Raw genomic sequence first — 13,100 nt, 5'->3', positions numbered from 1 at the left:
TTATCAAGTGCTACAAACTTTCTTCAGAATCCTTAAGATTGGGTCAAGAACAGTGAGAGCTTCATGGAAGGGGTTTCCATGGCAAAGCAGCTTTATATCACCGCAGGCAACGCAAAGCATCGGAAGCAGTGGTGTAAAGCATGCTGCCAATACAGAAGTGGAGACTGTTCTGTTGGGTAACTTCTCCTGGCAATCTGATGGACATATCTGAGTTTGGCGGTTGCCAGGAGAACAATACTTGTCTGACTTTCAAAGTGTAAAGCTTGTTGCAGGAGGTTTATGATGTAGGGTTGTTTTACAGCAGTTGCCCAGTGGTTACAATGAAATCGTCCAATGTACATGTAGTATAAAAAGTTCAGCGAGGATTTGACCTGTCACTTCACAAACGATCAAAACAAAACATCCGTTTGGACTTGAGGAAAAAGAGTTGTTGATTCTCACAAAGCAGGAGATGGATATGCAAAGTTATCACAGCATTTCCAAGTATCAAGAGTGATTAGTATTATGAAGCAGTCAGAGCAAAAACAGATTTGCATCATCGCTGTGTCTCCCAAAATGACAACGATCTAAAACATATTTCTCTAATAGTGAAAAACTACCTTTAGAAAACTAGCAAGAACTTTACTGACTGGCCTGCACAGAAGCCCTAACTTAAACTTAAAAATCAGTGGGGTTAACTGAAGATCAGGTCTGCTGTGTAAATATAAATATAAACTATCAAACCCCATGTTCAGTCCACCAAATGTAACCAAGCAAACAATCCACTTTCTAAAAGCTGACATCTCACAGATTCAGAATTTCAAGTTTTGTCACACTCTGGCCAAATTTCCCTCAACCAGCTGCAAAAGAAGACCATAAATATGGTGCTCTGTGTGTACATGTGCCCTCACAATCTGCAATTTGATGGTCTTGCCATCCAGCTCGATGGTGCGAATCTTAAAGTCCACTCCAATGGTGCTGATGTAGCTCTCTGTGTAGGTGTCATCCTACAGGAAGAGGAGGGACAGCATGATTTGGTCAGGCCAGCAGCAAAACCAGTTAAAAACATTCATTAGTCCAACAGAAGTGAAAAATATCTTACAGTGAGGAAGTACTACTTACAGCAAAACGCAGTAGAAGACAAGACTTTCCTACACCAGAGTCTCCAATGAGCAGGAGCTTGAACAGATAGTCACTGAAATACAAAGAACAAGGCTGAAAAATTTCCACTGCAATAAAAAAGAAGAACAAAATCAAAAACAGTGGGAAACATTTTATAATACAACCCGACTAAGTGCAAAATCCCCCTTTAATTAAATGGAACCATTGTTTTTTTAATTTGAAGTAGGGATGCTCAAACAAATGTGTATCAAGTCACAACAAAAACATAAATATACTATAATATATACAATATTACCTCATCTTACAACAATCAATCAGACCTATGTGACTTTATAACAATGGACAATACAACTTTTTTTCCTTTTACAATTTCTGTTCAAACACAACTTTCAAAAGGAGTGTGCAGATAAACGTTAGCTAAGGTTAAGCTGATACGACTCGACCCCTGAAAAGTGCCGTGTTCTTCAAATCAGGGGTGGGTGATATATCGAATAGACTCGATATATAGGTATGGCAAGTTTTTCCACATACAATGGTTAAAATGGCTTTACTGAAACAATCCAGTATAAATTACCACGGCAACTAGGTCTGCCACGATTAGATTACGTCGACTATCAAAATCGTCGACGACTGATTTAATAGTCGACGCGTCGTTTGAAGCTTTGTAAGATCCCAAAAGACGCAGGAATAAGTAGTAGGATTTAAGAGCGTAATAACGGACTGAAACAGAAGATGGCAGCACTGCATGTACAAGGATGCCAGCTGCCGTTAAACCCCGAAGAAGAAGCTGTGTCCCAGAATTCATAGCGCAGCCCAGCTCAGTTTCCAACAACGGCAGCAGCTACTTAGTTTTAATATTACTCTTATTATTCTTTCTGGGTCACAAAATAAACGTTTAGCATATTTTTAGGCGAGAATGTAGCTGTGTAAACCTCAAATATCTGCTCAGTTTATCAAGACACCACATATTTTCAAAAGCGCTCCGACGTTTTCGGAGACGTCTGTTAGCCACTAGCTCGATAGCTAGCCGGGGGCTAGGCTCACTAGAGCCGTGAGAACACCGGACTCCCGGCTAATCGTTTTCAAACCCACCGCCGTCTTTCGCTACTCAGGTTAAACATATATAAGTCACTTAGATAACTTAAAAATGTTATTGTTTGGCTTTTTTCAGTATTTTATTTGTTCCTGAGTAAATCGGTTTGGCTGAGATTAAAGTTACAGTTTTTACACAGCTGAATAAAGGTCAAGCAGACAGCTGATTATCAGAAGTGTGAGGTGCTCGAGAATTTACTCCGGTGTCCTGGCAAAGAGATAGCAAAGAGTTTACTTCACCGAAACAATCTGCAAATTTCATTCAAATTTAATAAACGATCATCTTGTCTTTATTTTTAGTTAGCACATACCTTAAACACTTAAAGCTGTAAGCTAATGATAGTTATATAAGAGCAGATGCTTCTGGTGCAATAAGCTGTAGTTTTACATCCAATGGATGATGATCTGATTAGTCGACTAATCGCAAAAATAATCGGTGACTAGTCGACTATCAAAATAATCGTTTGTGGCAACCCTAACGGCAATATTCACTTTTTTTCTTCCGCACACTGTGAATGCATCGTTTATCGCCCCCTCCCAACTGGAGAATATTCTACCCGGCACACTGCAGTGAGCATGTGTGTTTATATCCTACCAGACACGGAATAATATAGCGCCAGGAGGAGCTTCAGATGACGTTGAACAAAATGCAGTAATTTGCAAAACGTGCTGTAAAACTATTGCTGCAAAAGCACGAATGTTTTAAACGTCTCCCCACACGCCAAAGAAAACGTTAAGCTGTGATAGCTGTGGCTGTTCGTGGTCAGTCATTTTCATAGTCACTATCTAGACTTTTGATTCTGTAATTTGACGGCATCACGTTTTTTTAAATTGTACAATTTTTATGTTCACAAAAAAGCATCTTTTTAATTTCAATGTTTTATTCTCGTGAATTCTTTCTTGACTATGATCCTTTGTTTGTTAGAGGTCTATGATTGACCACAGAGAGACGTACTGTGAGAGCATTGCCATCTATGAAAAACCTCTGTGTGCAACTGATGGACAAAAAGGTTAAAATAAAACATTTCAGTTCACTCAGATTTTTAGTATTCAAAGTAGAAAATATATTAAATGGTTGATTTAAAACGAGTATGGCGGCGCTATTTTAGGCACTCTATGGTTGAAACATTTGTTTTTGGAGGTTATTCAAGCATAATGTGATATATATGGTTTAACTACAGCCAGCTTTAAGGCCTGTGCTGATTAATTGAGATAGTTTGATCATACTTAAGACTGAAACATCACTTAATGGCAGGACTTCTGTGAGCACTCCTGTAGAATCGGGATATAGAAGACACGTTGATGCTTCGAGGAGGTAATTACTGAAGTTAACTCAGAAAGATGAATCACAGAGTCATTACTAGTTAACGTTAAAGGGATGGTTGGCTCAACAGAGCTCTGACTGTGTGTCAGCCTGGCTACAGAGCTGAAGAGAAACCTGGGGTTGTTCTTATTTTCTTCAATCAGTGATAAATAGTAAGATGTTCTGGCTTTGTGGAGGGCTTTCTTATAAAGCAACAAACTATTTCTCCAGGCTAAGTGATGATCCTCTAAATTTGTGAGACATGTTTGAGAGTTCAGTCAGTCAAGCACTTCTGATGTGAGACTTTCTTTTTCAGAAGACCTACAGTATCCAGAGTTTTACGCAGTGGAGAAGTGAAAGAAGAAGAGGGAGGGAAGTTTGTGGGGGGAAAAACGCTGCAAAGTCTTTGCTTTCGATTTGCACTTCTTCCCCTTATATGTTAGCACTTTTATACCAATATTGTCTGAGTGGCAACACCCATCATTCAGAAGAATACTGCAGCCACTTCCTGTGCCTAACGGTGAGTATACTGGGGCCTTTACTCCTCCCAATTTATTTGCATATAGCTGCAGCAGAAAAAAACAACTCTGACTCTGAGTGTAGGCCTTCAGTGTTTTGTGTGTTAGAGAAGATGAGACGTAAAGTGAGAAGAAAGAGGACACTTTTTTCAGATGCTGGTTGTTACTTTGCATCGTGTTTTCACATCCCAGGTGAAGGGGACCCCTTCTCAGATGACAAAACATAGCTATGACCCTTAATATCGAGACTCTGAAGGTGCAAACATGAAATTAAATTTGCCTCCACAGCCTGTGAAGGCCTACGAGTTCTCTCTCCTCTACCTTTGGTGTACTGCCACAAACTTAATGGATTAATTAAAAGTCTATGAAAATGTAATTACACACTAATGGATGTATATTTACAAAAGTGAGTACAAATCTCACATTTCTGTAAATATTTTATAATATCTTTTCATGGGACAACACTGAAGCTATGACACTGTGATGCAATGCAAAGCAGTCAGTGTACAGCTTGCATAACAGTGTAAATTTACCTCTGCTGAAAATAACTCAACACACAGCAATTAACATCTAAACCTGGCAACAAAAGTGAGTACACCTTCAAGTGAAAATGTCAGAATTGTGCCCAGTTAGCTATTTATTCCTACTCAGCGTCATGTTACGAGGTCTCAGGTGAGAAGCTGGTGTCATCGCAAAACTGAGATGAAGGTCCAAGAACACACAGCGGTTTAACAGGACTCACTGTGATCAACCAAAGAGGCTGAGTGCACAGGCAGATTATGAGTGTACGATTAATCAGTCATAATCCCTTAAACATATAAATATTTATATCACGTGTGTGTTTGTAGATAGATAGATAGATAGATAGATAGGGTGGGGGAAATAATCGATACTGTGTAGTATCGTGATATTTTGTTTGCTAATAATGTATCGATACAGGGACAGCAGAAATTGATATTTTGTTACAAAAAAAGTTTTTGTGGACTGGAACATGCTCTGACTTCAGAACATGTTGATCCTTTTTCTGAGCAACAATCCTGACATTCCTTCACTGTCCAAATGTGTTTAACTTTTTTTTGGCAGCAATAAACATGACAGTTTACTTATTTTAATTTAAGACATGTTTTATTTTAATTAAGTTTAAAACTTTTTTATTTAATGTAAAATTATATTTTGTTTTAATTTACTTTCAAATTCTTCAGTTGCTGAAGGGGCTGCATAGTTTTCATAAACTGCATAGTTCAGAATAGCTATAATTGTACCAGATGGTTGATTCAGTTAAGTTGGACTAGACTGTAATACAAACCGTTCAGTTTGTCAACAATCAAACTGAAATGAGAGAAAGACTGAGTGTGAGACTTTGATATTAGATAAAATGAATATTGATAAAGTTTACCTTTATGTACAGTATCTGAATAAATAAAATATTTTTAAAAATTGCAATAATATCGTATCGTGCGTTAAGTATTGTGATAATATCGTGTCGTGGGATGTATGGTGATTCCCACCTCTAATAGATAGATAGATAGATGAACACATGGTTATTCGGGGCAATTAATGTAACAAATTTCATGGTGTGACATTCAAGAATTTCGAACTAAAGTGTGGAAACTATGTTTTTATTTAGCAACAGTCTACAAGAACAACACAAACGAGCTGCCTTTACATATATCTAAAAACTATGGATATGGAAATAGTAAAGTTTAAGTGTAAGTGGGACTAAAAACGTATTTTTGTCGAGTGTTCCATACTGTGGCCGTCTCCATGGAGAAAAGGGAAACAGTGGGCGGAGCCTGTTCACCCCGGCTACAGGTCATCCATAACACGCCAGTACAGCCCAATCACCAGCTGGTAACCTTACACGTTTTGGCTCTAGTATCTGAAATGAACAATAGCCGCGTTTCTTTCTTTTTTACTACATTAGCGTTTCTCTCTACACTGCACTGGTTTGTTGGGGGGTCGTAGTTAAAGGTCCGCGGTCACGGTGGAAACGGGAGACACGAGCAAGCAAAGTATTTGTTGATGTGTTGAGAAACCGCACTGGGAAAGCTGACACATTAAAGAAGCTGTTCGCACCCTGTTTACAGAAGCCCGTGAGCTGCCGTTCTCCATTAGTACGACCAGCCTGGTATGATGTAGCATAAAACTAGCCAAACATGATACTTCCTGGAAGAAGACAATAATAACAGCCGTGCAGCTGATTATGTTTAATGTGAAACTCACTATTCGGGATTCATGTTTCAGTCTGGATGTGTTTCTCTGTCGGCGACTCGTCTCTTCCTACTCAGGAAAAAAAGATGACTTGTATGTCCGGATATCAGAGGCACATCGACGGTTGTTTACCGTCCCCGTCACTGCTCTGACTCCTCCGCTGTAGTCGGCGTCTATCGGCTCTTATAGCTTTAATCCTTACGGACATATAATCGTTTCCTCCGGTTAGGTTAGTATATTTTCTCTCTTTCTGCCTTTCTGTGACCGTTCTTTGCTAAATGTATACGACGACTGCGCAGGTGCGGAAGTGACGAAAGGTGACGTGTAATTACGAAGCGTAAACCTTTTTTTTTAAATACAGAAATGGTGGCTCGTGGAGCTTGCCAGTAGCTCCCGGTGTTTCACGTTAAATGACTTTTACACCGGATTAGATTTGTTTACATATTCTCCGTGTTTCACGTGCTGCATCCGCCAATTGGACGGTTTCACTGACGGGTCGTCTCCTTGTGTGTCACGCGGACGACAACACAGCTGTTTAACACCTGCTGCTTGTTTAGGAATCACGCCCACGTTAACCTGTGCTGGTCAGGTTAACGTGGACATCTGTGTGGTCAACATAACGTCATCGCAGCCAGTGTGCCTTGCTTTGTTAGCGCAGAGCTGCTGGAGCTTGCGTTTACTCTCAGTGTGACTTTTCTCATTTCAAATCAAAAAACGCGATTTAAATTTAAGATGACTTTTATTAGTCCCACAGGTGGGAAATTTGTTTTGTTACAGCAGAAGTGCAAAGCTATGTAGCAGAAATTAGAAAACACTGGAATGCAATAAAATGCAATAGAATAAAATAAAATACTATATACAATAGAATAAAATAGAAATACAAATACTATATACAACTGAGTAGGAAAATACAACTTCGTCAGAAGAAGAATTGCACAAGAATTGCATATATAGCAGTCTTATTGCACATGTGTGGGTTTGTGTGTTTGAACAGCTGCAAAAGTCTTTATTGTGGAGTCTGACAGCAGTGGGGAGGAAAGACCTGCGAAGTTTATTACAGTTTATTGGCGAACCTGTTGCTCCAATGAGCAGGCTTTTTGATTTCGAAATAAATATATTTAATGACGCACATCGATTAGATTAGCGCCCGTTTACCTCATAGTTCTGCCACCGATCCCCTCAAATACTATTATATTCAGGAAACTCGTCATAGGCACAGGTAGTCGATGGTTATTGTGAAAACTAATCATCTTTAAATAATCAATCCCAGGGTTTCGGGGGAATATGCAAACATTGTCAGTGCTGATTGAGTTTATTTGTAATGTGTTGATTCAATAAAGGAGTTCGAAGGATGAGAGTTGTTTTAGCAATTCAGAAATACACTGATGATTCCACTACAGCCATCTCAGCAAATAAAAATGCATGTTTTTCTTTAGCTTCGTTTTCAGATAAGGATCAGCTCTAAACAGACACGTGTCTCATGGTGTTGCAGCTCAGCTGATGGCACAGCCAGAGGGAAAATGAGACTGAAAACATATGGCCAGTTTAAATTACAACACCAGTTATTATGTAGGGCTAAATGAAGAATTGTATAAGTTATAAAATTATGTATGATACCACACTAATCACACAGCATGAGTGACATCAGACAGATGTGAGACCTCAGAGCTTCCTTATTGAAATTACGCATAAGCTTCATTTTCTTGTCACTGTGTGCTCTGAGATATTTATAGTCCTTCACTATTTTCACATCGGCCCCCTGCATTGAAACTGGGGTCACTGGTTTCCTGGTTCTCCTAAAGTCCACAATCATTTCCTTGATCTTTGTCACATTGATCTCCAGATGTTTCTGTTAAAACCGCATGACAAAGGAGTCCACCACAGCTCAGTACTCCGTCTCGTCACCCTCACGGATGCATCAAACCAACGAGAGTCATCAGGAAACTTCAGAAGACAGCAGGTCTCTGTGCAGTCTCCATATCCCCTCTGACTCTGCAGTATCGCTGTTAGCTCTTTTGTTTTGTTTGCTAGCAACCTAACGTTCCTCATTACAACAGACAGGAAGCAGCACAGCCCCATACTTCTATTTTGTAGAAGTGTTTATCAAGTAAAAGGGCTGGTGAGTCTCGATCAATAAAGCAGCATTGACATGCAACAACATACTGTTCCTACTCATGATGTCCAAAGCAGTGTTGGTCAAGTTACTTGAAAAAAGTAATCATTAACTAATTACCAATTACTTCCCCCAAAAGTAATCCAGTTACTTTACTGATTACTTATTTTCAAAAGTAATTAATTACTTAGTTACTTAGTTACTTTTTAAAAACACGATTTACAACCTGAATAGGTGATAAAGTGATAGATCTTTCAGCCCAATTCTACTTTTTCTGCATAATCCATCATACAAAATGTAATCAAATGGAAAAGTCTCTTTTTAAAACTTGTTTTATTAGTTTTAATCTTTTAACTTTATGCATCAAGCAAAAATTTAATTATATGCAACATTCTCTGACTGGAAGAAATTTGTTTAACATTTAAACCTATTTTCTGCACATTCCAGCATAAAATGGGTTTTTTTGTGTGTGTGTTTACACTCAGTCTTTCAAATAGATGCAAGTAAAACACTTGGGCGGAGGTTTACCCTGGTGCAGGTGTGCAGCGGTCAGTGGAAGAATCCGCGAGTTTCTCTGTGAGTTTCCCATTACGTGGTAGTTTACTCTGTGCTTGCTTGGAAGTTTAGGGGTTTTTTTCACTGTAAAAAGAAGTTTTCTTCCCACGCACAATGGACGCTAATGGTTTTGTCACTTTTTATGAATCAAACTCAAAGTAAGGTCAGTACTTCCACACTTTAAACGTTGCACGCTCATACTCTCTCCCACACTCGATATATGATCCATTGTTGATCTGCACACAGCTGTTGTCACGAACGTCACACTCGCTTACGTCACTGTCATGAGACATTCTCGCAAAAAAATCACGGTTTTAGTAACGCAGTAACGCAGCGTTCCTACGGGAAAGTAACAGTAATCTAATTACCGTTTCTGCAATAGTAATCCCTTACTTTACTCGTTCCCTGAAAAAAAGTAATCAGATTACAGTAACGCGTTACTGCCCATCTCTGGTCCAAAGTAATTAAGCTGGTGCCGTAAATGAAGAAGAGGAAACTCGGGATCAGTGATTGAGATTTAGCTTGTATAAAGAAGTCCTGCCATTGATTAATTCTTCGATCTTATATATGATCAACCCATCTCTAATAATCGGCTATGTACCACAGGCCTTCAAGGTGGCTGCAGTTAAACCTTTACTCAAAAAGCCATCTCTAGACCCAGCAGTCTTAGCTAATTATAGGCCAATCTCCAACCTTCCTTTCATATCAAAAATCCTTGAAAGAGTAGTTGTCAAACAGCTAACAGATCATCTGCAGAGGAATGGTTTATTTGAAGAGTTTCAGTCAGGTTTCAGAGTTCATCACAGCACAGAAACAGCTTTAGTGAAGGTTACAAATGATCTTCTTATGGCCTCTGACAGTGGACTCATCTCTGTGCTTGTCCTTCTTGACCTTAGTGCAGCATTCGATACTGTTGACCATAATATCCTATTAGAGCGATTAGAACATGCTGTAGGTATTACAGGTATTGCACTGCAGTGGTTTGTATCATATCTATCTAATAGACTCCAATTTGTGCATGTAAATGGAGAGTCCTCTTCACACACTGAGGTTAATTATGGAGTTCCACAGGGTTCAGTGCTAGGACCAATTCTGTTTACATTATACATGCTTCCCCTAGGCAGCATCATTAGAAGACATAGCATACATTTTCACTGCTATGCAGATGACACCCAGCTCTATCTGTCCATGAAGCCAGATAACACACACCAATTAGTTAAACTGCAGGAATGTCTTAAAGACATAAAGACTTGGATGGCCACTAACTTTCTGCTTCTTAACTCAGATAAAACTGAGGTCATTGTACTCGGCGCTGAAAAGCTTAGAAATATGGTATCTAACCAGATTCTTACTCTGGATGGCATTACCTTGGCCTCCAGTAACACTGTGAGGAACCTTGGAGTCATTTTTGACCAGGATATGTCCTTCAACGCACATATTAAACAAATATGTAAGACTGCGTTCTTCCATTTGCGCAACATCTCTAAAATTAGAAATATCCTGTCTCAGAGTGACGCTGAAAAACTAGTTCATGCATTTATTACTTCCAGGCTGGACTACTGCAATTCATTATTATCAGGATGTCCAAAAAACTCCCTGAAAAGCCTTCAGTTAATCCAAAATGCTGCAGCAAGAGTACTGACAGGGATTAGAAAGAGAGAGCATATTTCTCCTGTTTTGGCTTCCCTTCATTGGCTTCCTGTTAAATCCAGAATTGAATTCAAAATCCTGCTCCTCACATACAAGGTCTTAAATAATCAGGCCCCATCTTATCTTAATGACCTTGTAGTACCATATCACCCTATTAGAGCACTTCGCTCCCGCTCTGCAGGCCTACTTGTTGTTCCTAGAGTATTTAAAAGTAGAATGGGAGGCAGAGCCTTCAGTTTTCAGGCCCCTCTTCTGTGGAACCAGCTTCCAGTTTGGATTCGGGAGACAGACACTATCTCTACTTTTAAGATTAGGCTTAAAACTTTCCTTTTTGCTAAAGCATATAGTTAGGGCTGGACCAGGTGACCCTGAATCCTCCCTTAGTTATGCTGCAATAGATGTAGGCTGCCGGGGAATTCCCATGATGCATTGAGTTTTTCCTTTCCAGTCACCTTTCTCACTCACTATGTATTAACAGACCTCTCTGTATTGAATCGTATCTGTTATTAATCTCTGTCTCTCTTCCACAGCATGTCTTTTATCCTGTCTTCCTTCTCTCACCCCAACCGGTCGCAGCAGATGGCCGCCCCTCCCTGAGCCTGGTTCTGCCGGAGGTTTCTTCCTGTTAAAAGGGAGTTTTTCCTTCCCACTGTCGCCAAAGTGCTGCTCATAGGGGGTCATATGATTGTTGGGTTTTTCTCTGTATCTATGAAGCGCCTTGAGGCGACATTTGTTGTGATTTGGTGCTATATAAATAAAATTGAATTGAATTGAATTGAATTAATACTTTATTATGGGGCCATTAAATGAAGAGTATGTCAATCAAAAATAAAACAGAATATGATTTGCTATGGAAAGAAAGGAAAGCAAGGAAGGAATTACTAAAAACAAAACAATATTTCAAAATAAAATTCTTTGATTGTGTGGAGTCATTTCTGACTGACTTGGCTGAGTCAACCGACAATAAACATCCTAGAGAGGGTGGTTTTAAGAGTTGGATATCATTAGTGGATATTAAATGATGATACAGAAGCTCCTAATCCCAAAATAGATAAAGATTACATGAATGATGTGTTTAAAGTAGTGCTGTCAAAAATAACGGGTTAACGCAAATTAATCCGTTAATACGATTAAAAATGTTTAATGCAATCAACGCATCTGGAGTGCAGAATGACTCAAAATCACTGAAATGTTTCTGTCAACGCATTTCGGGCAGTTTTTCCAAGTAGAGTTACCTTCGCACTTGTGCAAATGTGCAGTTGATCTGGTAGACACATTTTAAGGGGCTGAAACTCCTCGACCCTTTGTTACGACCCGGCCTTGGGGTAACCAGGACCCAACATGCAGGTGCGACTCCCCACTCCCACGACTCCCATGACAGGCCAGCAACACACTAACTAAAGGGGCTAATCAGCAGTTTATATTCTTCAGATATGAACAATGTCAAAATAACAAACAAAAAGGTTTCTTCTGTCCTTAGAAAGTAAAAGCAAACAAGACAATTCTCTAACCTAAGAGAAAAAGGGTTTCTCACTCACTGCTCCTGTATACACATGAATAAGACTTTACAAAAATGCTTTTAGCCCAACACAAAGATATCGTAATTACAAACAGCTCACACTGTACGAAAAGACTTCCTCACACAGATGCTCAGAACTACAAACAACTAGCTCTTTGTTGGGTGTAGAGCAGACAAGGGAGGTTAAGAGGCTGCTGTCCATTCAATCAACCAATCCGCACTTCAAGAGCTTGTTTGAATCAGCCAATAAGCTCTCGAACCCGTTTCACCAGACACCAGACACACCCACACACCCAGCCTGGAGGGAGGAGATTCAAAAAACACACATACACCGATGGGAGGAGCCACACGTCAAAATGGCCAGCATCACAACCCACAACATTTCATTGAATCATAACACCTTCATCTAATTTGAATGTATGTAGTGTAATGTACTGATACCCTCAAATGAAACCTGAGAGTCTACAGATTATGTCTGTTATTTAACTATAATTGGAATTTGTTTCAGTAAACAGTTAAAAAAAAAACAACAACTTGTGTGAGAGTCCAAATAAATGTGGACCTACCTGTAAAAAATATCTAAAGGATTAATGGATAGTTTTAAAATTACAGCAAGGAAGTATGAGAGACAAGCAAAGAGTTAAACTGATAGTAAATGCATTATAGACGGTATAACTAGAGTGAAGTGGTAAAAGAACTTGACATGCTAGTGTGTTATTTAGATAAAGAAAAACTTTAAAATCAGCAACAGAGGGGCACCACAAGGAGCTGTTGACTTACACCACAGACTTCAGCCACTGCACAGAGTCCTGCTATTTTCAGAAGTTCTCTGCTGACTCTGTGATGGTTAGTTGCATCAATCAGGGTAAAGAGATGGAGTCATATAATGTGGTGCACACAGAATCATCTGCAGCTCAGTGCGACAGACACCAAGGAAATAAATGTGGATCTTAAAAGGACCAGGAAACCAGTGACACCTGTTTTAATTCAGGGGGTCAAAGTGGACACAGTGAAGGATAATAAATACCTCAGAGTACA

The 13,100-nt window shown here is 39.4% G+C and overlaps 1 protein-coding gene across 1 annotated transcript in view; it reads right to left on the bottom strand.

The window, feature by feature from the left end:
• The window catches only part of rab1ba (zRAB1B, member RAS oncogene family a), a 15,392-nt gene extending 8,773 nt beyond the window's left edge, over positions 1-6,619 (bottom strand). The window contains exons 1-3 of the mRNA XM_085154025.1: positions 6,238-6,619; positions 1,102-1,174; positions 891-986 (exon numbers count right to left, since the gene is read on the bottom strand). Of these exons, the coding sequence (XP_085010151.1) occupies positions 891-986; positions 1,102-1,174; positions 6,238-6,251 (183 nt within the window). The 5' untranslated portion in view covers positions 6,252-6,619. The remainder of the gene's footprint in view (positions 1-890; positions 987-1,101; positions 1,175-6,237) is intronic.
• Positions 6,620-13,100: the final 6,481 nt, after the last annotated feature.

The sequence above is a fragment of the Neolamprologus multifasciatus genome, chromosome 3 (genome assembly GCF_963576455.1).
Source record: "Neolamprologus multifasciatus chromosome 3, fNeoMul1.2, whole genome shotgun sequence".
Lineage (NCBI taxonomy): Eukaryota > Metazoa > Chordata > Actinopteri > Cichliformes > Cichlidae > Neolamprologus > Neolamprologus multifasciatus.
This window is presented reverse-complemented; position numbering and strand designations above follow the sequence as displayed.